Source organism: Bos indicus, chromosome 14 (assembly GCF_029378745.1).
Source record: "Bos indicus isolate NIAB-ARS_2022 breed Sahiwal x Tharparkar chromosome 14, NIAB-ARS_B.indTharparkar_mat_pri_1.0, whole genome shotgun sequence".
Classification (NCBI taxonomy): Eukaryota; Metazoa; Chordata; class Mammalia; order Artiodactyla; family Bovidae; genus Bos; species Bos indicus.
This window is the reverse complement of record NC_091773.1, coordinates 69,845,981-69,871,409: the sequence shown is the minus strand read 5'-3', so window position 1 is coordinate 69,871,409 and position 25,429 is coordinate 69,845,981. Positions and strand designations below refer to the sequence as shown.

The window sequence follows — 25,429 nt, the reverse complement described above, 5'->3', positions numbered from 1 at the left end:
GACATGCATGGCCTTTAATCATCACGAGTTGAAGAATATTAATGAAGTTAGAAAGTGACCGCAAGTGAGAGCAGTGGTAGCAATGCACGTTTTGTTTACATTTACATTTTACATTTTGTTTGCCTTTATGTTTTCTGTGACTGAGGTATAAGTAAGCTTCAGGAGACTGTCCTGGGTGGTTTAGATTCTTAACTTTTGTTGTTGTTACTGCTGTAAACCCTTCAGGAATCAGGTGAAGCTTAGATACTCCATCTCAGAATAATGATTTTAAATGCATAAAATAAAATAAATACGATTATAAAAGGCAACCAATTATATTGAACTTGACTTCAATGTAGTAATCTTTTGATTGTCTGCCTGTCTTGGATTAAGAATTCTCAGCCTGAAAAAGGGACTGACTACAGGAACCTGGTTGGCTAGGAAATAGGATTCGCTTAAGGTTCCTTTGTGAAATCTCTGAAAAATACTCTATTCTTTCAGGGATGTCAGATGTCCTGAGCATAGCAAACTTTATTTCATTTTCTGTAGTACTAGAATTTCCTTTTTTATCTAAAATAATAACACATTTGAGATTTGTAATTTTTCTTTTGCTGGGCTTGTGTAAAGACCTTTCTAAGGAGGAATATTTTCTATAATAGGAAGTCTTTAATTGAATGTTTTCCTGTTAGATTGTGCAGCCTTCTAGGGAAGAATAGTTCTTCAGTTTTTGTTTAAAAGTGTAACATAGCAAAATGAACTGCCTAAGCTTCTTTATATTTACTATTATTTTGAATTAAAGTGAAAATTTTGTTGCCACAAAAAAAGATGTGTTGGGTTTTTTTTGGCCATGCCTCAAGGCATCTTAGGTTCCCTAGCGGGGATGAAACCCGTGCCTTCTTTAGTGGTAGTGAAGTCCTAACCACTAGACTGCCAGGGAATTCCCTATCAAAGATAAAATGATTTTTAATAAAATCATTCTTCTGGAACTTCGCTGGTGGTACAGTGGTTTAGACTTCACCTTCCAAGTCAGGGTGCATGGTCTGGGAGCTAAGATCCCACGTACTTTGCTGCCAAAAAAATGAAAATACAAAACACAAGCAATATTGTAACAAATTCAATAAAAGACTTTAAAAATAGTCCACATCAGGGTTTCCCTTGTGGTCTAGTGGTTAAGAATCTGCCTGCCAAGCAAGGGACACGGGTTTGATCCTTGGTCCAGAAAGATCCCGCATGCCTTGGAACAACCAGGCCTGTGCACCTGAGAGCCTGAATGCTGCAACAAGAGAAACTACTACAATGAGACGCCCAGACTCTGCAAGGAAGAGCAGCCATCATTCTCTGAAACCAGAGAAAGCCCACACACAGCCACAAAGACCCAGTACAGCCAAAAAAAGTAAACAAAAATGAAAAAAATCATCAGGAAGTATATTACTAATAATAAACATTTTAAGAAATAGCCCATGTCAGAAAAGTTTCTTTAAAAAAAAAATAAAATTATTTATTTTAAAAGGTGTTTCAGAAGAGGTAGAATAAAGTGTAAATTTATTTTTCCCTTCTATACCATATTCTATATTTTTGTGAATATCGTTGTTTCATTGCCATGTTGTGTATTCTTCCTAGTACTTTAAAAAATTGTTTTAATTAAAAAAGGACTTCCCTGGTGGTCCAGTGGTTAAGAGTCCACCTGCCAAGGCAGGGGATACAGGTTCAATCCCTGGTCCAGGAAGATTCCACACAGTGCGGGGCAACTAAGCCCGTGCACCACAGCTGCTGAGCCTGTGCTGTAAAGCCTGTGTGCTGTGAGAAGGGAGACCACCATGAAGAGATGCCTGTGCACTGCAGCTCGAGAGCAGCCCTGGCTCACTGCAAACAGAGGAGGCCTGTGCAGAGGCCTCGGGAACCCAGTGCAGCCGAAATGCCCTCATATATATAATAATAATAAAATACATACATTTAAAAAGTAATAAATACATCTACGTTATGCTGCTGCTGCTAAGTCGCTTCAGTCGTGTCCGACTCTATGCGACCACATAGACGGCAGCCCACCAGGCTCCCCCGTCCCTGGGATTCTCCAGGCAAGAACACTGGAGTGGGTTGCCATTTCCTTCTCCAATGCATGAGAGTGAAAAGTGAAAGTGAAGTCGCTCAGTCGTTTTCAACTGGTAGCGACCCCATGGACTGCAGCCTGGATTGCAGCCTACCAGGCTCCTCCATCCATGGGATTTTCCAGGCAAGAGTACTGGAGTGGGGTGCCATTGCCTTCTCCGCATCTATGTTATACAGATGGTAAAAAAAAAAATGTCAGTGTAAGTGGATAGATACACAGTGAAAAGTATATTTCCCTTCAGTTCATTATTGTTTACCAAAGACCTGGTGCTTTTTGTAGGGATATAAGAATAGCTTATACTCCTATTTTTGTTTACATATTTTTCTCCTTTTTTATTTAAGCGCAATTATTTTTCTGTATTTTGAAAGTATTCCATGAGTTTCTCCCTCCTCCTCTCCCATCCTCTTTCATTTTTTTCCTCTCAATATTAACGTAAAGGAAGTAAATTATGTTTAGCAGTTATTTGATTATGTGTAACCACTCGTGTGGTACTGGGCTTCACTGGTGGCTCAGATAATAGACAGTCCACCCTGCAGTGCAGGAGATCCGAGTTTGATCTCTGGGTTGGGAAGATCTGCTGGAGAAGGCAATGGCAAACTACTCCAGTATTCTTGCCTGGAGAATCCCATGGAAAGAGGAACCTGGTGGGCTACAGTCTATAAGGTCACAAAGAGTCGGACACAATTAAGCAACTGACACACACATCTGGTACTCCAGAGTACACAACAAGAGCAAAATATCTATTCAAATATTAAAGCAGCAGCAATATTAAGGATTGTATAAAAACATCGCGGTTAAAAAAGAGCAAGTTTTTACTGTGGTGTATTCTTAACCCTTCAGCTTAAAACTCAATTTTTTAAGAAAACAAAACTGCACTTTCTGCCGCCATGATGCCTGTGAAAAAGCTTATAGCATGGGGGAGCAAAGAAAGAAGAAGGTCCTGAAGTTTACTCGTGACTAGACACACCCTGTAGGGCTTCCCTCGTAGTTCAGTTGGTAAAGAAGCTGCCTGCAATGCAGGAAACCTGGGTTCAATCCCTGGGTTGGTTGGGAAGATCCCCTGGAGAAGGGAACGGCTACCCACTCCAGTATTCTGGCCTGGAGAATTCCGTGGACTGTATAGTCCGTGGGGTCGCAAAGAGTCAGAAACAACTGAGCGACTTTCACTTCACTATACCCACCCTGCAGAAGATGGAATCTTGGGTGCTGCCGATTTTGAGCAGTTTCTTCAGGAGAGAATTAAAGTGAATAGAAAAGCTGGAAATCTTGGAGGTGTTGTAATAGTTGAAAGAAGCAAAAGCAAGATTACTGTAACGTCTGAGGTACCTTTTTCCAAAATGTATTTGAAATATCTCACCAAAAAATATTTGAAGAATAACCTGTGTAGTTGCTAAGAGCAAAAAAAAAAAAGTTACAAATTGTGTTGCTGCTAAGTAATTAATCAGGACAAGGAAGATAAAGATTAAAATTCAGTTATCTGGAGTATTTTGTATGTTGTTGCTCTTTTGTTGTGTCTGATTCTTTGTGACCCCATTGACTGTAGCCCGGCCCACCGGGCTCCTCTATCTGTGGGATTCTCCAGGCAAGAATACTGGAGTGGGTTGCCATCTCCTTCTCCAGGGGAACTTCCTGACCCAGGGGTTGAAACTGTATCTTCTGCATTGGCAGGTGGATTCTTTACCACCGAGCCACCTGGAAAGCCCAATTTTGTATGAGTTCTTCACTAAAATTTAGAAACCAAATAGATACATACATATATATATATATATATATATATATATAAACTGTCATTCCATTATGTTTGCTTCCCCTTGAATTCACCCTATACATACACATTGTGTGTGTGTGTGTGTGTGTGTGTGTGTTTGAAAGAAGATTTGCGCCTGAATCAGTAGTAGTGACCACCCAGCAGTCAAGTCTAGTAAAAGCCACCATTTAAAAATACTTACTACCTTATCTCTTAGAATGAAAGAAAATTTTACTGAATTTTCTTCTTTTCTTTTTTTTATCTTCCTGAGGTTCTCAATATGATGTTGAACATGAAGGGCAAGTGGTTGATTTCTTTGTAAAACGTTTGATTTAAGATCTTATTGTTTATGTAAAGATTTAATCATAATTATGTGATTTTTAAAAAAAGTTTTAAGAGTTGCTTTAAAATAGAACCAGTAAGGGCTGCAGAAGTTCAGGTAACAACCTTATGGGTTTGTATAGTAACAAAGCTGTTAACACTAATTTCTTGCTTTTCTTTTCCCTAGAGGTTTTGCTACTTGTTGATGAGTGCTTCAACTTACACCTTTATGATGGTGTGGGAGTACAGCCACTATCTCTTGTTTCTTCAAGCAATATCTCTCTTCTTGCTAGATAGTTTTTCACTGGAGCAGAGTGACAAGGTATTAATGGCATTTCAAAATTATGACTTTAAATCTGCAGAATTTTAAATCTAGTGTTTATAAGGTTGTATAAAAACCATTTAGCTTTTAAACTTATTTTGAAATGCTTTAATAGGCTCTGATTTATACTTCTACTTAAAAGGTTGTTAAACTCATTCTTCCCTAGTCCTTTTAGAAGCACTTTGAGAGTCCCTTAAGCCTGGGCTGTTTAACCAAAGTCACCCCTGTGCTTCCTCTCTATTTCTAGCCATTTCTCCATCTTCCCTGTTTCTTAAAAAAAAAAAGTGAAATATAGGACATGTTCAAAAGAGTCTATGTATGCTATATATATCCCATGGGCTGAGTATCCAGGCCAAGGGGTCACAAAGAGTTGGACATGACTGAGCAACTGAGCACACATATAGTGTATAGAAAAAATATGAGTAATTGAACACCCAGGCCAAGAATTGGAGCATTTCAAAACCCTGAAAGCCCCCTTTTCCCAGTCATATCCTGCTCCCTCTCCAACAGAGGCTAACTGTCCTGAATTTTGTTAATCCTTTCCTTCTTTTTATTTTTTTTTACCACCTATCTATGTATTCCTAAAAATACGTTGTTAAATTATAATGTATTGTTTACTTTTGCCTGATTTGCTTTTGAGATTCATCCATGGTGATATATAGAGCTATATTTCATTCATTTTTATTTATTAATATATTCTGCCACTAAATAACATTTCAGCTTTTTTCCAGTTTATTGTTCATATGACCAGTGCTGCTATAAGCATTCATATACATATCACCCTGCTCAGAAGATTTTTCTAGAAGATATACCTCATAGTGGAATTAGAAGTCAAAGGATAGTGCATATTCAATCTAACTAGAGATACCAAGCCTTTCCCCAGAAGAGTTATATTGATTATACTCCTGTCAGCAGTAGTTTCCCGTAGACATTCAGTTCCTTTGTTTATCTTTTTATTTTTTTGCTTTGTTATCTTTCTTTTCCTTATTTATAAACATTTATTGAGTTTTTAATATATTGTCTTATCTAGAAATTTGGGAATCTTCATGCTCATCCTTTTTCTTCCACTTGGTCCAGAATCCTGGTGATTAGGTTATTTAAATAATCATTAACCAAGTATAAAGTTGTTAACTTGTTAAGTGAAAGGGTAATAAGTACCTAAAAGTATTACAGAGGTAAAGCTTCAGGAAGCAGCTACCACCCTAGAAGCTGTGGAAGAACTGGAAATTATTAAAACTTAGAAGTTTAGAGGAGGGACCCCCATGGAGCTGAAATAGACCTCTGATAAAGAGCCACTGCTCCACTTTGCTGGTATCTCTGTACTGGAAAGAAGGGCTCTCTGGAAAAGGGACCCAGACTTCTGAGAATGGTACTGTGGCCAGCTGATCCCATGGTCTCTGGGGTAAGAAGACATGATAAAGCTGGTTCTTGAAGCTTAAGAAAACTGCAGCTGCGTGGAACTGCTGTTACAGGAAGGAATTACTCTGTTGGCGTGAAGAAGCCTTGCTAAGGTGATCCACCCAGGAACTGCAGGCCACAGGAAGGAATACATCCCTGCTCTGTCCTCCAACCTTACCTCTCAGGAACACAGATTGGCAGAACTTAATAGGGAGCCAAATGGAAAAGCAGAAATATAGATGATAAGGTTGGCCCCAGCATTATGAATCTGGGATAGAGGCATAGGTTTGGACTAAGAGAACCAGCAGCCAAAATGAAAAAATAGGATATTACTAGCACCCAGAAAATCAGTAGAGCCCTCTCCTTGTGACTGTGTCAGTCTCCCAACAGTGAGGTATTTTTTTAAAAAATGGCTCTGGCCTTTTAGGGATGTTTTTTCTTTCTGTGTTTTTTTTTAAGATCACTCTACCTTTTGATTCCTCCCCCTCACCCCAACTAATGTCTATATTTTGTCTTAGTTCTCCCCTTTCTATTCAATAAAAGGAATCTATTTTATGGTAGATTAAGTTATACTATTGAAATTTAGAAAAGAAACCTAGTAAGACATAACTTTCTAGAAGAACTAGGAGGTCTTCTATTAGGAAATTAAATTTAGCTTTCTTATTGTCACTGTTAAATGGACCAAGTACAAAAATACTTTTCGCTGGTGCCGTATTTCATGGCAATATATTTTCCTTGGGTAGGTTTTGGGGACTACTGCTAAAGATTATGATTTTTTACTTACATAGCTTGATGTTGCTCAGGTGGACAAGACAAACCAAGTGAAATGAAGTCAGAGCCTGGGATTAAAGAAGGTTCTTTTAGTTTGATTTAGACATCCATGATTTCAAAGCTTTTTACTTTGTTTCTGGAGAGTTCTTTCTAAAAAGAAAGAACTATATTCCATGACAATAAAAGTACAAATTGAATGGTTGTACAACACTGTCCAAAATTATAGTAGAGCATTTACTTTATAATTGTAGTCAAATTTTATCTAATGAAAAAAATGTACAGTAAAATTCATTTTATTCTCATTTTTGTCCCAACAGGTTCATGAAGTTTATAAAATCTATATATTTTCTCTCTTTCTGGGATATTTACTGCAGTTTGAGAATTCAGCTTTATTGGTGTCTCCTTTATTAAGTTTAGTAGTAGCCTTAATGCTTGCTAAGTGCCTTCAGGTAAGTAGAATTGACTATCATTCTTGGGGTGAATTTTTAAATTGTTAATTTTTTAAAAAAATCTCACTTATTTGTTCATATGGTTCCTCCTCCCCATAGCTGAATGTGAAGAAAGGAACTTTTGTGGCTAAAATAATGAAAGTGATTAATTTTTACTTGGTGTGTACTCTGACAGTGACATTGAATATTATAATGAAGGTAAGTAACTCTGTGTTGGAGATTCATGTAGTAAAGCAATTTGAATAATTTAATTTTAATGAGAATAATGGGATAACAATAGAGTTTATACAGTAATATTTTTAGTTGAACAGTAATCATACCTAGTATATTAGGTGGGAAAATAGGATTCTGAATTTTTTCTATATATACTTTTAAAAATTCTACTTTATTTTTCATTTAATTTAAAATGTCATCATTACCCAAATTAGCATTAAGTAATATGTAGAATAAATTCAGATGAGTAAAAGACATTCACAAGAGTGGGTAAGTTGTTTATGCTAGGTGGAAAAAGGTTAAAATTTTCTTACCACCCCATTATACTTTTATGCTTAACTATAAGGTAATGTGATTGACTTATGCCAATAAATCTCCTTGCTTCATAGTTATACCATGCATTTTTAATTCACATTTTTTGTTTCATAATCTTGCTATGTTTTCTAGTTCTAGTATTGGACAAAAGCATATTGTTATAAGCATAACTAATAGTTCTACAACTAATAGTTCTAACTAGTGTTTTTATCCTCCAGATGTTTGTCCCACACAAAGAAAATGGACATATGCTGAAGTTCCTTGAAGTAAAATTTGGACTAAATATGACTAAGTAAGTTTTAGATTATGTAAGTTTACCTAACGCTATACCACTTAGAAGATAAAGAGCAAAAATAATCAAAGGAGGTAGTAGGCACCTAATTACATACCACTCAGAAAATAATCTGGGATATTATAATATCTAGAAGAAATATGACATTAATACTTTTCTTATTTTAAAAAATATCTCATTTAGGTCTTTTAAAATTAGATATACTTAAACCTCAGTAGCATCACAGTAACTACTTTCTCCCTTAATGAGAAATGATGATACAATCTAAGGTCAGGATAAATTAAAGATTTAAAATGAATAAAGAACCAAGGAAATCTTAACCTCTAACCAGCAAAATGCTCATATTTAAAAGAACATGGGAATTTCCTTGGTGGCACAGTGGATAGGAATTTGCCTGCCAATGTAGGGGACACGGGTTTGATCCTTGGTCCAGGAAGATCCCACATGTTGCAGAACAACTAAGCCCACCTGCCACAGCTACTGAGCCTGCACTCTAGAACCCGAGCTACAACTACTGAGCCTGAGTGCTGCAGCTACGAAGCCCTCACACCTAGAGCCTGTGCTCCGCAGTAAGAGAAGCTGCCGCGATGAGAAGACTGCACACTGCAGCAGAGTAGCCCCTGCTCATGCAACTAGAGAAAGCCCACACAAAGCAACAAAGACCCAGTGCAGCCAAAAAAAGAGTATGAAGTCACTGTAATTCAATTAAAAAAAGGTTCATGGTGTATTACAAATCTGTGCGTTAATAAAAATGGGGTCTGGGCATAAAAATGAGGTAGTCAGTAAGATATTTATTTCTTAGCAAAGAATCTCACCTTTGGTCATAATAGTGGATTGTGCCAGAAGCTGACTTTTTAAATTCAAAAATAGTATACTTTTGTTTGTTGGTTAAGTGCATTTTTAAAATCTAAAATGAAATAAATGATTTTATATACTGATAGAATCCATTTGCATAACAGAAAACATATATTTACCTATGAAAGTGTTAGTCGCTCAGTCGTGCCTAACTCTTTGCAACCCATGGACTGCAGCCCACCAGGCTCTTCTGTCCATGGGATTTTGCAGGCAAGGATACAGGAATGGTTTGCAGCCCACCAGGCTCTTCTGTCCATGGGATTTTCCAGGCAAGGATACAGGAATGGTTTGCCATTTCCTTCTCCAGGGAATCTTCCTGACCCAGGGATCAAACCTGGGTCTCCTGCACTGCAGGCAGGTTCTTTACCAACTGAGCTACCAGGGAAGCCCTTAATGCCAGGTTCATTCTAGAGTCTTCCAAGGTTACAGAGAAAGTCAGTGAAAAGGCCAGTCGATTATGGAGGTCTACAACCAACTTTTACTAGTTGCCTCCTGAGTTTCAGGCCTATGAATATACCTTATAAAGATATGGTCCCTAGCTTTATGAAGCACACAGCCTCCTAAAGGATTCTTTTATCTTAGTAAATAGATATGATTCAGAAGACTTCTGTAGTGTTTAATCCATGTCAAACACTTGGTTAACTAATACATCACAGCATGAAACTTCATGCACAGTATCTAAAATTCTATGTAATCTAGCAAAATGTATAGGTAAATATTCTCCAGGGGATCTGTTTGATCCCTCAGTCAGGAAGACTTCTCTAGTTCCTAAGTAGACCCTAGAACCTTATCATCATTTGCTGTGATTACATGGGATTTTAGATACCATGCATAAAATTTAATGTTGTGATGTATCAGTTAACCAAGCGTTTTACATGGCTTAACCACTAGAGAAGTCTTCTGGAGCATGAATCATACCTATCTACTAAGATAAAAGAATCCTTTAAGAGGCTGTGTGCTTGATAATTTAAGTCTGAATTTGGCAATAAGGAGTTCATGATCTGAGCCACAGTCAGCTCCTGGTCTTGTTTTTGCTGACTGTATACAGCTTCTCCATCTTTGGCTGCAAAGAATATAATCGATCTGATTTCGGTGTTGACCATCTGGTGATATCCATGTATAGAGTCTTCTCTTGTGTTGTTGGAAGAGGGTGTTTGATAGGACCAGTGCATTTTCTTGGCAAAACTCTATTAGTCTTTGCCCTGCTTCATTCCGTATTCCAAGGCCAAATTTGCCTGTTATTCCAGGTGTTTCTTGACTTCCTACTTTTGCATTCCAGTCCCCTATAATGAAAAGGACATCTTTTTTGGCTGTTAGTTCTAAAAGGTCTTGTAGGTCTTCATAGAACCATTCAGCTTCTTCAGTGTTACTGGTAGGGGCATAGACTTGGATTACTGTGATATTGAATGGTTTGCCTTGGAAATGAACAGAGATCATTCAGTCGTTTTTGAGATTGCATCCAAGTACTGCATTTCTGACTCTTTTGTTGACCATAATAGCTACTCCATTTCTTCTGAGGGATTCCTGCCCGCAGTAGTAGATATAATGGTCATCTGAGTTATTAAATTCACCCATTCCAGTCCATTTGAGTTCGCTGATTCCTAGAATGTCGACATTCACTCTTGCCATCTATTGTTTGACCACTTCCAATTTACCTTGATTCATGGATCTGACATTCTAGGTTCGTATGCATTATTGCTGTTTACAGCATTGGACCTTGCTTCTATCACCAGTCACATCCACAACTGGGTATTCTTTTTGCTTTGGCTCCATCCCTTCATTCTTTCTGGAGTTATTTCTCCACTGATCTCCAGTAGCATATTGGGCACCTACTGACCTGGGGAGTTCCTCTTTCAGTATCCTATCATTTTGCCTTTTCATACTGTTCATGGGGTTCTCAAGGCAAGAATAGTGAAGTGGTTTGCCATTCCCTTCTTCAGTGGACGACATTCTGTCAGATATCTCCACCATGACCCGCCCGTCTTGGGTTGCCCCACGGGCATGGCTTACTTTCATTGAGTTAGACAAGGCTGTGGTCCTAGTGTGATTAAATTGACTAGTTTTCTGTGAGTATGGTTTCAGTGTGTCTGCCCTCTGATGCCCTCTTGCAACACCTACCATCTTACTTGGGCTGACTGTGGCTCAGATCATGAACTCCTTATTGCCAAATTCAGACTTAAATTGAAGAAAGTAGGGAAAACCACTAGACCATTCAGGTATGACCTAAATCAAATCCCTTATCATTATACAGTGGAAGTGAGAAATAGATTTAAGGGCCTAGATCTGATAGAGTGCCTGATGAACTATGGAATGAGGTTCGTGACACTGTACAGGAGACAGGGATCAAGACCATCCCCATGGAAAAGAAATGCAAAAAAGCAAAATGGCTATCTGGGGAGGCCTTACAAATCGCTGTGAAAAGAAGAGAAGTGAAAAGCAAAGGAGAAATGGAAAGATATAAGCATCTGAATGCAGAGTTCCAAAGAATAGCAAGAAGAGATAAGAAAGCCTTCCTCAGTGATCAATGCAAAGAAATAGAGGAAAACAACAGAATGGGAAAGACTAGAGATCTCTTCAAGAAAATTAGAGATACCAAGGGGACATTTCATGCAAAGATGGGCTCGATAAAGGACAGAAATGGTATGGACCTAACAGAAGCAGAAGATATTAAGAAGAGGTGGCAAGAATACACAGAAGAACTGTACAAAAAAGATCTTCACGACCCAGATAATCACGATGGTGTGATCACTGACGTAGAGCCAGACATCCTGGAATGTGAAGTCAAGTGGGCCTTAGAAAGCATGACTACGAACAAAGCTAGTGGAGGTGATGGAATTCCAGTGGAGCTATTTCAAATCCTGAAAGATGATGCTGTGAAAGTGCTGCACTCAATATGCCAGCAAATTTGGAAAACTCAGCAGTGGCTACAGGACTAGAAAAGGTCAGTTTTCATTCCAATCCCAAAGAAAGGCATTGCCAGGAATGCTCAAACTACCGCACAATTGCCCTCATCTCACACACTAGTAAAATAATGCTCAAGATTCTCCAATCCAGGCTTCAGCAATACATGAACCATGAACTTCCTGATGTTCAAGCTGGTTTTAGAAAAGGCAGAGGAACCAGAGATCAAATTGCCAACATCTGCTGGATCATCGAAAAAGCAAGAGAATTCCAGAAAAACATCTATTTCTGCTTTATTGACTATGCCAAAGCCTTTGACTGTGTGGATCACAATAAACTATGAAAAATTCTGCAAGAGATGGGAATACCAGACCACCTGACCTGCCTCTTGAGAAACCTATATGCAGGTCAGAAAGCAACAGTTAGAACTGGACATGGAACAACAGACTGGTTCCAAATAGGAAAAGGAGTACGTTAAGGCTGTATATTGTCACCCTGCTTATTTAACTTCTATGCAGAGTACATCATGAGAAACGCTGGGCTGGAAGAAGCACAAGCTGGAATCAAGATTGCTGGGAGAAATATCAACAATCTCAGATATGCAGATGACACCACCCTTATGGCAGAAAGTGAAGAGGAACTAAAAAGCCTCTTGATGAAAGTGGAGAGTTAAAACGTTGGCTTAAAGCTCAACATTCAGAAAACTAAGATCATGGCATCCGGTCCCATCACTTCATGGGAAATAGATGGGGAAACAGTGGAAACAGTGTCAGACTTTATTTTGGGGGGCTCCAAAATCACTGCAGATGGTGACTGCAGCCATGAAATTACAAGACGCTTAGTCCTTGGAAGGAAAGTTATGACCAACCTAGATAGCATATTCAAAAGCAGAGACATTACTTTGCCAACAAAGGTCCGTCTAGTCAAGGCTCTGGTTTTTCCTGTGGTCATGTATGGATGTGAGAGTTGGACTGTGAAGAAGGCTGAGCGCTGAAGAATTGATGCTTTTGAACTGTGGTGTTGGAGAAGACTCTTGAGAGTCCATTGGACTGCAAGGAGGTCCAACCAGTCCATTCTGAAGGAGATCAGCCCTGGGATTTCTTTGGAAGGAATGATGCTAAAGCTGAAACTCCAGTACTTTGGCCACCTCATGCGAAGAGTTGACTCATTGGAAAAGACTCTGATGCTGGGAGGGATTGGGGGTGGGAGGAAAAGGGGACGACAGAAGATGAGATGGCTGGATGGCATCACTGACTCGATGGACGTGAGTCTGAGTGAACTCTGGGAGTTGATGATGAACAGGGAGGCCTGGCGTGATGCGATTCAAGTGGTCACGAAGAGTCGGACATGACTGAGCAACTGAACTGAACTGAACTGTGCTTGATAAAGCTAGGGACCATGTCTTTTTAAGGTATATTTGTAGGCCTGAAACTCAGCAGGCAACTAGTAAAAATTGGTTGTAGACATCCGTAATCGACTGGCATTTTCATTGACTTCCTCTGTCACTTGGAAGACAATAGAATGAACCTGGCATTAAGGGCTGCTTTGTTCAGTATTTCTTAGTTGATCTTGTATAGTGCTCCTTTGTTGTGCATGTCAAGTACTAGATTTGCTTCACAAGGTAATGCACTTGGTATTTTAATATTAAAACTTAGTCCTTGTCCTTAAGGATATTGCCAGCTCATTAGGTAGTTTTTATACAATTAATGGCATATAGGTGGTACAAATTGTTAAGTGCCTTATATTCAGATATACCAGTTGGATATCAGGGTTTGTAATGTTGATCAGAATTTCAGGAAGCATTTCTGTTGAGAGAAACTTTTAAGAATCACTAAAGAAGTGTTAATAAATATTTATTTAATGTGCAAGATACTGGGCCAGGTACTCTTTGGGATACAAAAATGTCTACAGTCTGACACATGCGTTCTAAGTTGCTTCAGTTGTGTCTGACTCCTTGTGACCCTATGAACTGTAGCGCTCCAGGCCCCTCTGTCCATGGGATTTCCCAGGCAAGAATACTGGAGTGGGTTGCCATTTTCTTCTCTAGGGGATCTTCCTGACCCAGGGATCGAACAGTGTCTCTTATGTCTCCTGCATTGGCAGGCGGGTTCTTTATCTAGTGCCACCTGGGAAGCCAATCTGACACATAGCAGATTGCATTAAGCACTATAATAAAGCAATAATTAAACTGCCATGGGAATATGGGGAAGGAAAGATTGAGATTAGGATTATGGAAAGAAGATCATTAAATAGGGAATTTGAATTAGATCTTAAAGAATTAGTAGGTTTAATAGGCGTATTTAAAAACAAGATGCATTTGTCCTGGGTACAAAAGATTTCGATGACAGCCTCTTTGATACAGTTTTATTGCTATTTGGCGCATTGAGAAACTTGAATCTTTTAGTTTAAACCCAGTGATTTGTGAAGCATTCTTGGTCCATCGATGTGCATTCCTGAACATCACTTTATCATTTACCTCCTTCCCTCGGGCTGGGAATTTAAGGATTAAATGGAAGTTAGAGATGATTTGGGAGTGAGAATGCTGATAAATCTACCTATAACTAGGAGTCTTGGTTATATTTAGTGTGGATTAAAAAAAGCAGTTTATCTGATAGAGCTATCTAATATAAAACAAGAGTGTCCAATAACAATGTAACATTAGTTGCATACATAATTTTCTAGTAGTCACATTAAAAAAAAGTAAAAAGAAACAAGTGAATTTAATTAATGTGTAAACAGTATAAAATTACTGAGATATATTTTGTATTTTTTAAATTCCTTTTTTCAGCTGTTTTTATCTTTGAAGTGCAGTGTATATTTTGTGCCTGAAGAGTATTTTCACTTGCCACGTTGCATGTGCTGATAGCTACATGTAGCTAGTGACTATCATATTGGACTGTGCTGGTTGAGGCTAGACAGCTGAATTTTTTGTTTTCTTCCAGGTAAAAATAGAAAATAAAACTACCTTAAAGCTATATTGAGTCCTATATATATTGGACTGTATATATATATTGTCACATTGCTGTATCATAAAAAAGTAGCAAGTTTAAATTTTTTAGGGCAGTTTGTTGAGGAGGGTTACTACTGCTGTTATTTTCATTTGTAAAGGGGATGACCTTGTTGTAAGTTAGTAGACTAAAGAAATGTGTTTTGTCTTAGTTTTTACTGAGATAAAAAATAACTTTTATATTCAGTATTTTAAAACATCTGTAATTTTAATATGCTTTTTGTTTTCTGTAGGAATTTTACAATGAATTGGCTCCTATGTCAAGAATCCCTTCAGGCACCATCTCAAGATTTTTTTTTGCGATTGACACAGTCTTCTTTACTACCTTTCTATATTTTAGTGTTAATTATTTGTTTTCTTTCTATGATTCAAGTTATTTTTAGGAGAATTAAGTAAGTACCTAAGAAAACCAATCATATTACTAATTAATAAATTATGAAATACATAAAACATTTAATATCTTTCCAATATTTATGTATTTGTTTTATAGCTTCTAATTTAATTCTTTTTGTCACTATGTAAAATATCGTTATAAGTTGACCAGATAAAATTCAGATTTAAGCATATATATCTAAATATGTAATGTCCATTTTTAATGCAGGAATAATATTAAATAATCAGTTAAACTTTTAAAGACTCATTCACTACTCAAGATTTTTAGTTATTGTAAGAATAATCTCTTCTAAAGTGATTTTAAATTATAAAGTTTGACTATTTAAAAGTATTTTTATACTGTTTGAACTATGATTTAACTATATTGATTTATCAACCACTAGTTCAGTGATAATGGACAAGGAACCTAAGTATCTAAGTCTCTTTTTTATTACAGTCTTGAACTTTCATGTTTCATCTTCATTCAGTCAGTTGTCTTCCAAATTTGAAAAAGCCTCTTTCAAAGACTTGGAGATATATAAGTTAGGTGTTTGACCAGCAGAAAGTACTTTCAAATTTTAAAAACTACCTATGTGTTTTTTATGAGGATACTAAAGATATTTGATTTTTCAAAGTAGTGAAAAACACATTTCTTTCGGTAGTGATAAGTCCCTGAAAGAGACTGTCACGCTTGAAGATGGACGAATTGGAGAAAGGCCAGAAATAATTTATCATGTGATTCACACTATTTTACTGGGTTCTCTTGCAATGATTATAGAAGGGTAAGTGTGTATTTGATCCATTTGTTTTAACAAAGAATTGTCCTTTATAATGGTAGTTAGTGTATACTTTCCAGAATACATTTATAAAACACTACAAAAACTCAAAAAACCTTAATATAACTGGGGTTTAGAGAGCTATTTATAATGAACCAGTATTTACTTATGCATTAATTTGTTCAAAAACTATTGAATGTCTTCAAAGGATCCAGCATTGTGCTCGCTGCTAGGGGTACACTGGTGAACAAAAGTAGACAGCAAAAGTCTCTAACCTTCTGTGATTTATGGCCTAGTAAAGGTCACAGACACTAACCACACAAAAATAAAATCACAACTTTGCTAAGTGAAGGAGAGGTAAATGGTGTTTTGAGAGTGAGGGTTCAATAAATGATACCCTTTTCTTTGAAGTTTGACTTAGGTGAAAAATAAGACATAAGAGTGTAAAAGGGTTCTGAGCACTCGGTTTCAATGTAGGTAGGAGGTTTCTTTATACCAACAGACAATTCTCTGGACGCCAGCTGGGTATCCTACAGTTCAGCTCAGTTTTGACACTTCTCTGCCAGGACCATCAGAATCCACAGGTGTAGGGTTCAGTCCTACAAGACTCCCTTGTTACCTCTTCAGACACCATTTAGAAGTCCAGGTTATTACCTGTTTCTGATGAACTGACCAGAGTGTTCCAAACTCTGGCTGGAACACTAGTCACTTCAAGAAGTAGTAGGAGAAAAACTGAAAAGGTGTGTCAGGGCCATATCTTGGCCTTGAGAACCATTTAGATGAGTTTCCATTTACCTCTGTAGGTACTGGGAAACTAAAGATTTTTAAACAGAACATGTCTTCTCATGGTTATGTTTGAAAAGGATTCATCTGGCATCTCTTTGAATTGGAAGAGAATTTAAAGGTTGAAATGTTAATTAGCTGGCTAGGTGAAATAAATGGTAAGGAAGGGTTGGATACTAAGAAATCAGTGGATTGGCATAATGGTACAGTGTCTCCAGTAGAGTTTGTGTTCCAAGGAATGTCATATACATGTTATTCAGCATGAATCAATGTTTCTTCAAGTTACAAATTAGACTTGAGTGTTGATTCCGGCTGACTGGAACAACTGGTTTGGTATTCTGAAATGGGGTTGTTAGGAGGAAATATTAGTTAACTGGGGAAACTAATACGATTCCTCTGTCCTAACAAAATGTACTCTGTATGCATCCACTACTTCTCTCAGAGCCTGATTCAGTATTCATTTTTTTAAACCTTAAATACAATACAGTCTCAAATCGATCATTTTGCTTTCACATAACCTTGCTGCTGCAAGTCACTTCAGTCGTGTCCGACTCTGTGCGACCCCATAGACGGCAGCCCACCAGGCTCCCCTGTCCCTGGGATTCTTTAGGCAAGAACACTGGAGTGGGTTGCCATTTCCTTCTACAGTGCATGAAAGTGAAAAGTGAAAGTGAAGTCGCTCAGGTGTGTCCGACCCTCAGCGACCCCATGGACTGCAGCCCTCCAGGCTCCTCCGTCCATGGGATTTTCCAGGCAAGAGTACTGGAGTGGGATGCCATTGCCTTCTCTGCACATAACCCTAGACCATATAAAAAATTTTTTTAATACTTATTTTCTAATGGTTTCCCATGTGTTCAAGTGCCACATTAGCTGCTTCCCAGGTGGCTCAGTGGTAAAGAACCCACCTGCCAATGCAGGAGATGCAAGAGATGTGGGTTCGATCCCTGGGTCAGGAAGGCCTCCTGGAGTAGGAAATGGCAACCTACTCCAGTATTCTTGCCTGTAAAATTCCATGGACAGAGGAGCCTGGCAGGCTACAATCCATGGGGTAACAGAGTCAGACACAACTGAGCATCCATGCAAGAAATGCATATGTTCAGTTTTATTCCATCTTGATAAAGACTTCCTTGAGAGCTGTAGCCATGTCTTGTCTTTTTCCTCTCTATTACTTTGGTCACCCTGAAGTGCATGATAAATAACTCATCAGATGAATGAATGTTATTTTGTTTTCCCCATTTCATAGCTTTGCTATTTTATAAAACCAAAATAGTTCACATTTATACTCTGGCCTCATATTCTTCTAGTCTCTTTAGAGTTTGTCATCAAAGAATATTGCTTGGAAAGGTATTTTTGATTTCCTAGTATTAACTACAAAAGTTATCCTTTGAGATGTTGTTTTTCTTTGATAATCTGTTTGAAGCAATGATGTCCACAAATTTTTCTCAACTCTTCCTCTTCTGTCTTCAGCTTTTACCATTACCTCTTACAACTACAAGTTACAACTTACAGTAATGTTCTGTCTTTTATTTATGCAAGTTGATTTTTCTGTACACCTGGAATTTTAATACTTTTAAGTTAAAAGCCCCAGGTTTTCAATCCTGTTTTTAAAAAGTTAATCTCAAAAGTAATACACTGCAGACCATGTAACAAACACAAGTATAGAAATGTATAAATTAAAAAATTAAAATCCTTCCATCTCACTCCTCAAAGGCCACAACTGTCAGCAGTATCTTTCCAGATGTTATCTTGTGACTATACTATATATAGGTACATTAGGGGAAAAAAGTCACCAAAAAACTAGGGTAACAGTATACATAAAATTTTGTAGTTCACTTTTTTGTTTTTCATAAAGATTTGTTTAATTAGTACATATTAAAGGATAGTTAGGTTTCTATTATTTTTGTAATTAAAACAACATATTTTTAACATTTATGCTAATATATCTATAAACTAGATTACTAGAAATGGCTTTGTCTTGGGCTATGTAAAATTTTTATAGGTTCTGCCACATTGCCTTCTGAGAAAGTGAAACAGTTTATATTCTCTCCAAGAGTACAGTTTTACTACACCTCATCTATATTAATGTCTAATCTTCATTTTAGTAACCCACATGTCTCTTGATTATTTAAGAAGTAACTATCTGTTGCTGAAAATTAGAGGGTAAGCTTTTTCATTCTGCCTTAACATTGTGATGTTTTCATGAGTGTTAGGAAACAACTCAGAATAGAGAAATCATATAATAATGATGTTCATAGAATAGCTAATGTATGACTCTTTTTTGTCTTTTCCAGCTTGAAATACCTGTGGACTCCTTACGTGTGCATGTTAGCAGCGTTTGGTGTATGTTCTCCTGAACTTTGGATGACACTTTTCAAGTGGCTTCGATTACGAACTGTACACCCAGTATTGTTGGTGAGTCATTGTTTTGTGATAAGTTCTTGTTTCTCTTTCAAGTATATGAATGGAAGTCGTGTTGAATACAATTGAAATAGCGTGAGTAGATCATATTATGTATGATTTATAGGTAGAGAAAAAGATTCTGTGGAAAAATTTTTTTTGTACTTTCTGATTATAAAAGCAGTGTGTTTCAATGCAAAATCCTTAAAAAATGGAAGGTAAAAATATTAAGTGAATCAATAATTTGAGAGGCTATCAAAAATTAATTTTTATAACATTTTTCTTGGTTTGACTAGAACTATGGGATGTTTTCAGTGTGAATGGAACATTTACATTGTACCTGCTATGAATAACGTGCTTGAAATAAAAAGATAAATAAAACATGATTCGGGGCCTTCCCTGATGGTTCAGTGGTTAGGACCCCAAGCTTTCACTGCAGGGGGCATGGGTTCGATTGCTGGTTGGGGAACTAAGATTTTGCATATTGTGCAGTATAGTTAAATAAAAAAAAAAAGATTAATTTCCTTAAGTGGATTACCATTTTCTGGTCATAAAAAGAGATAATAAGAAGCATTAATAGGGTACTGCTGGAACAGAGAAGGCCTGCTTTAATTCAGTTTTTTAGGGATTCAAAGAGAACTTCGGTTCTGAGATTTGAAAGATGAGGTATTAGTCAAATAAAGGGTAAAAAAGGGAGAGTAGAGGGAAGAAACACAGGTTGCAAAGCACATGACAGTCAAAGGGAGTAAAATCAGAGGCAAAGAAAAAGCATGAAATATTTAATTTTGTTGCACATAAAATGTGAGGTAGGGGTGGTTAAGAAATGAGACTGGAGAAATCAAGGAGGGTAAGCTCATTGAGGCCTTTGAGTGTTCTGCTGAACTTGGTGGTATCCCACAGGCAGTCGGAACACATTGACATGTTTGTGCAGAGGTGGGAGAAAGTCAGCCTTAGCTTTTCTCTCAGCCCACCCTTAAAGTTCTATGAAGGATAGGCTTAAGGGTGATAGACTTGAACCAGGAAGGAGGACTGAACCTCCTTGAACCAGGTACAGGCCACGGAGGAGGAAGCGATGAGAGCTTGCTATGTGTCAGGTACTATTTGAAGCACTTCATATGCTATTCAAAGTTTACAAAGACCTTGTTAGCTAAGTTTCATTATCTGTATTTTATAGACAAGGAAACGAAGGCTTAAAAAATGATTGAATAACTTGCCTAATATTGTATAACTTTATAAGTGCAATAAAATCATGATTCACACCCACTTTGGGGTTCTTTTAGCTCCAAAGCCCATTTAATTAATACTGTTCTGTACTGAAGTAAAAAAAATAGAAAATTTGGTGCCTCATAAAGTATGGGTAAATGAAGAATAGGGAGAAATCATAGATGTTTCCTAGGTTTGGAGTTTGCATGACTAGATTGTGGGGTCACCAATCGCCATGGGATGGTACAAAGAACAGGTTTTGGCAGAAAGCTGATAAATTATTATCTCTACTAGTAGTCTTGTATGTTGCCAACCTTTTTCCAGAGGAATTTATATATTCTTAGCATAGTAGTATACTGGTATTAAAGAACCTGCCTGCCAGTGCAGGCTAGAGACACAGAAGATGCAAGTTCAGTCCCTGGGTCAGGAAGATCCCCTGGAGAAGGAAATGGCAACCCACTCCAGTGTTCTTGCCTGGAAAATTCCATGGACAGAGGAGCCTGGCGGGCTACAGTCCATGGAGTCGCAAAGAGTTGAACACAACTGAGCACACACACATACTGGTATGTATTGACTATCTTTCCTGTGTTCATTCATTGTCTTTTTGCTGTTGTTAGCTATTCACATAGCTATTTATTTATTTACAGTTCAGTGTTTTTTATAAGCTCTTCCTAAGTTAGATTCCTGGGGAAATTATCAGTACTGCCTTGCTGTTTGAAATGTTGTGACGAGCATTATGTTCTGCCTTAAATTTGTATAGTAGATATGTATGTCTCACTTTGCTGCCAGCTTGTTATGTTTTAAATCTGTTGTTTTTCTGGTAGTCCCTCAATTGTGTCTGACTCTTTGCAACCCATGGACTATAGCCCACCAGGCTCCTCTGTCCATGGAACTCTTCAGGCAAGATTGCTGGAGTAGGTTACCATTCCTTTTTCCGGGGGATCTTCCCTACCCAGGGATCAAACCCAGGTCTCCTGCACTGAAGGCAGAGGCTTTACTGTCTATGCCACCATTAGTCATCACCATCTTACTCTGTGAACTAGGTTCCATGCTGACTCCAATTTCTCTGAAATTGTTACAACTGTGAGAATATTTGATTGGTCATTGAGTCATTGTCTAGTATCTCTAAGGTATATTTATCCATAACCCTTTTTGCTTTAACATTTTAGGCTCTTATTTTGAGCATGGCTGTGCCCACTATAATAGGTCTCAGCTTATGGAAAGAGGTAAGAAAGTTAGATTTTTCATAAGGTTAAAATATATGTTGTTTATAAGGTAGTGATAAATTATGTGTGTGTAGGATACTTACATTGGGACAGTATTTTAAGAAAATGTGATATACTAAATAATACTTAATTTTCTTCCAATAGGACCATGATAAAACATTTTTAGAGTGCTATTTTCTATAGTCTAGTGCAATTTTCTATAGTCTAATATTGTTAGACTATTACAATTGACAAAGGAAATAGCTGAATAAATAGTATTTACTAGTAAAGAGTAAAAAGCATTTTGGCAATCCCAAAATTTAAATATTTACAAAGTAATATAAATCTTTACCTTATCATAATGTAACATGAAATTAATTGCCAGTAAACCTGTGAATTATTTGACTTAACCTGAAATTTGTTTACTTATTTTTTCAGTGTGTATGTGCATGAAAGATACAACTAATGATTAATTGGTGATGCTAAAATTATGTATTGAGTATAGGTAGTAAATTAACCAAACAGTAGTTTATTTGGACTGAGAAGAATGAACAAGAAACTAAAAGAAAGTAAAGTGATCCGTGCCATTTTTTCTGTGAGAACAGTGTTGTAATATTGTTTGTCACAAGTAGGTCTGTTAGTCTTTGGAAATACTTTGAAAGAGCTTTAAACTTTGTAAATACTTACACACAGGTTTCGGGGATTTTGTTTTATATTTTAGTTTTTTCCAAGATTAATGACAGAACTAATGGAACTACAAGAATTTTATGACCCAGATACGGTGGAACTTATGACCTGGATAAAGTAAGAACTGAATTGCCTGAGACTATTGTTAAGCTATTAATTAATCATTGCATGCTATTTAATGGATTCAGGGGGAATAATAAGGTAATCCTTTTCCCATGAAACTCAGGAATTTTACCCTGTATTTTTAGGGACAGTTTTTTAATTAGACATATAATTCTAATTTTCTAATTGAACTCATTTCCATCAAAAGTACAGTATTGATAAGTTGAAATATGAAACTCTAGTTATTAAGCATCTAGAAATGTGGAATAAAAAGGAACCAGTGTCCTTTTATTTAGATTGTCAAGAGATGCCTCTTTTAACCAGAGTTGGAGGTGAATGAACAGTGGGTTTCTAGTATGGATAACCAAGGTTAACATGATTTTTAATTTTGATACTCACACACATTTTAATATGACAGGAGATGTGCTCTTCGACCTATGCAAATGGGGACTTGTAATTGAAACACCCTATTTCCTCCTGTAACATATTAATACATACAGAACTAAGGGACCCTCAAAGGGCCATACTGTCAGTGAAAGGATGAACTCAAAATATCCAGCAAGTGGTAGAAAAAGATGATGAGAAAGCATGTCTTCCTTGGCCTCAGTTCTTGGTCAAAAATAAGGTGTTTCCTCTGAATTTGTAGCAGTCCATCTGAAATCACATGGCTGTAGCTTGAAATTACACTTGTTTAATCCAGGGAATCCTGTATCAAGAAATTAGCATAAAAAGTATTTCTGGGATGGTCTGGAGTGCCTAATATAATCTTCAACCCAGGCTACCCAGGATTTCACAAATAAAGCTTCATGGAGATAAGTTCTAAAGTTACAAAACACATGAAGAAACAGTTTGACACAGCAAGACATATTGCTGTCATTTATGATAAACAATAGAACTAGACCTCTAGCAATTTCTGGTAATAAAATTTGTGTCAGGTTTTGCTGCACAGTGGACTCTCAGAAAACTTAGTGACTTACAAGCAATAAACATTTGTTATTTTGCACCACTTCCATGATCAGCTGAGTGGAAGCAATGGGTAGGATCCTTCTGGTCTGGGCCAGCTCATGTGAAACTGGGTAGTCTGGCCTAGCCTCTCCCACATGTCTGTGGCTGGGTAGTGTCAGCTGAGGGCATGGAATTGACTTAGCCACTTGCTTCTTGTCATCCAGCCCAGGTGAGACTGGGCTCATTCACAAGGTGGTGGTTGTAGAGCTCCCTAGAGCTGCATGAGAGGACAAGTCTCAGTGTAAGCATGTTTTAAGTCTGTTCACGTTGTGTTTGCTAATGTCCTGTTGGCCAAAGCAAGTCACATGATGGGAACTAGAGTTTCCTCCAAGAGAATGACTATGAGAAAAGAATCATTGCAACCATTTTTTTCAGCCAGTCTACCCCATGAATAGAGACTGATAAATAATATGAAAAAATTTAAACACATAGATAAAGAAACTAATACTTGAAAAGGGAATAAAATACTATCAGAAAAGACCAGGAGAAAAGGGAGAAAAAGATTTAAACTATTTCTAGAAATGAAGAATTAATTTCATAGAATAGGTGAATAGAAGTGAGAATTGTTATTATTGTTCAGCTGCTAAGTCGTGTCCAACTCTTTGCGACCCCATGAACTGCAGCATGCCAGGCTTCTCTGTCCATCACTATCTCCCTGAATTTCCTCAAACTCATGACCATTGAGTCAGTCATGCCATCCAACCATCTCAACCTCTGTCACACTCTTCTCTTGCCCTCAATTTTCCCAGCATCAGGGTCTTTTCAGGCTCTTAGCTTGTGGCCAAAGTGTTGGAGCTTCAGCATCGGTCTTTCTAGTGAATATTCAGGGTTGATTTCCTTTAGGATTAACAGTTTGATCTCCTTGCAGCCCAAGGGACTCTCAAGAGTCTTCTCCAACACCACAATTTGAAAGTGAGAATAGGTCTTATGTAAGGTCGAAGATCATGGCATCCGGTCCCATCACTTCATGGCAAATAGATGGGGAAACAGTGGAAACAGTGGCTGACTTTATTTTTGGGGCCCCAAAATCACTGCAGATGGTGACTGCAGCCATGAAATTAAAAGATGCTTACTCCTTGAAAGGAAAATTATGTCCAACCTAGATAGCATATTAAAAAGCAGAGAGATTACTTTGCCAACAAAGGTGTGTCTAGTCAAGGCTATGGTTTTTCCTGTGGTCATGTATGGATGTGAGAGTTGGACTCTGAAGAAAGCTGAGTGCCAAAGAATTGATGCTTTTGAACTGTGGTGTTGGAGAAGACTCTTGAGTCCCTTGGACTGCAAGGAGATCCAGCCAGTCCATTCTGAAGGAGATCAGCCCTGGGATTTCTTTGGAAGGAATGATGCTAAAGCTGAAACTCCAGTACTTTGGCCACCTCATGCGAAGAGTTGACTCATTGGAAAAGACTGATGCTGGGAGGGATTGGGAGCGGGAGGAGAAGGGGACAACAGAGGATGAGATGGCTGGATGGCATCACCAACTCGATGGATGTGAGTTTTGAGTGAACTCCGGGAGTTGGTGATGGACAGGGAGGCCTGGCGTGCTGCGATTCATGGGGTTGCAAAGAGTCGGACACAACTGAGCGACTTAACTGAACTGAACTGAAGGTCTCATTATTATGATGACACCTCTTGTATGTATAAAGATTATTATTTTAGATCATCCTTAACTACTGCCTATTAATATTTTTTTGTGAATTATATTTACCTTTGTGGAACACTGACCAGTATAGCCTTCTGTTGTTAATAAAAGAGGAAGTCATGTTTACATGTATGATTTACCACAATATTTTCAAAAACAGCAAAGGCCTAACCATTGGACCTTTTACATCAAATGATTGGGCATTTATATTACTGTGATGTGATTTTTCTGTTTCATTTTTGTTTCCCCATTACTGGGTGCTCCTTGAGGACAGTGGCTGTGTCCTCTTTACTTTCAGAGTTTGACACAGTAGGTGGATGCTGAATATTGAATACAGGGAGGGAATAAAGAAGTCAGGACATTAGAGCAGCCCTTTGGGATCTGTCTTGTGAGGGGAATCTATCTGGGACTTTGGAATTATGATTTAGAGAAGAGAAGTCCTTCATGTGTTAACTGGAGACAGACACACGGGTAAAGGCAGGGAAGGAGCAGGAGGATAGGTGGATCTGGGAGGAGCTGGGTTATGGTGGTTAGTATTTGCCAAAGATGAATTTGAGAATTCACAGCATCACCATTGAAC

General features: G+C 37.7%; 1 protein-coding gene across 4 annotated transcripts in view; it reads left to right on the top strand.

Annotated features, from left to right (window-relative positions):
- DPY19L4 (dpy-19 like 4) overlaps positions 1-25,429 on the top strand; it is a 66,998-nt gene that overhangs the window by 28,457 nt on the left and 13,112 nt on the right. For all 4 annotated transcript variants that reach the window (XM_019973807.2, XM_019973809.2, XM_070802884.1 and 1 more), the window contains 9 exons: positions 4,342-4,476; positions 6,963-7,094; positions 7,194-7,292; positions 7,841-7,914; positions 14,911-15,069; positions 15,712-15,831; positions 18,900-19,020; positions 21,378-21,434; positions 22,135-22,217. In XM_019973807.2, coding sequence (XP_019829366.1) covers positions 4,342-4,476; positions 6,963-7,094; positions 7,194-7,292; positions 7,841-7,914; positions 14,911-15,069; positions 15,712-15,831; positions 18,900-19,020; positions 21,378-21,434; positions 22,135-22,217 — 980 coding nt within the window. The remainder of the gene's footprint in view (positions 1-4,341; positions 4,477-6,962; positions 7,095-7,193; positions 7,293-7,840; positions 7,915-14,910; positions 15,070-15,711; positions 15,832-18,899; positions 19,021-21,377; positions 21,435-22,134; positions 22,218-25,429) is intronic.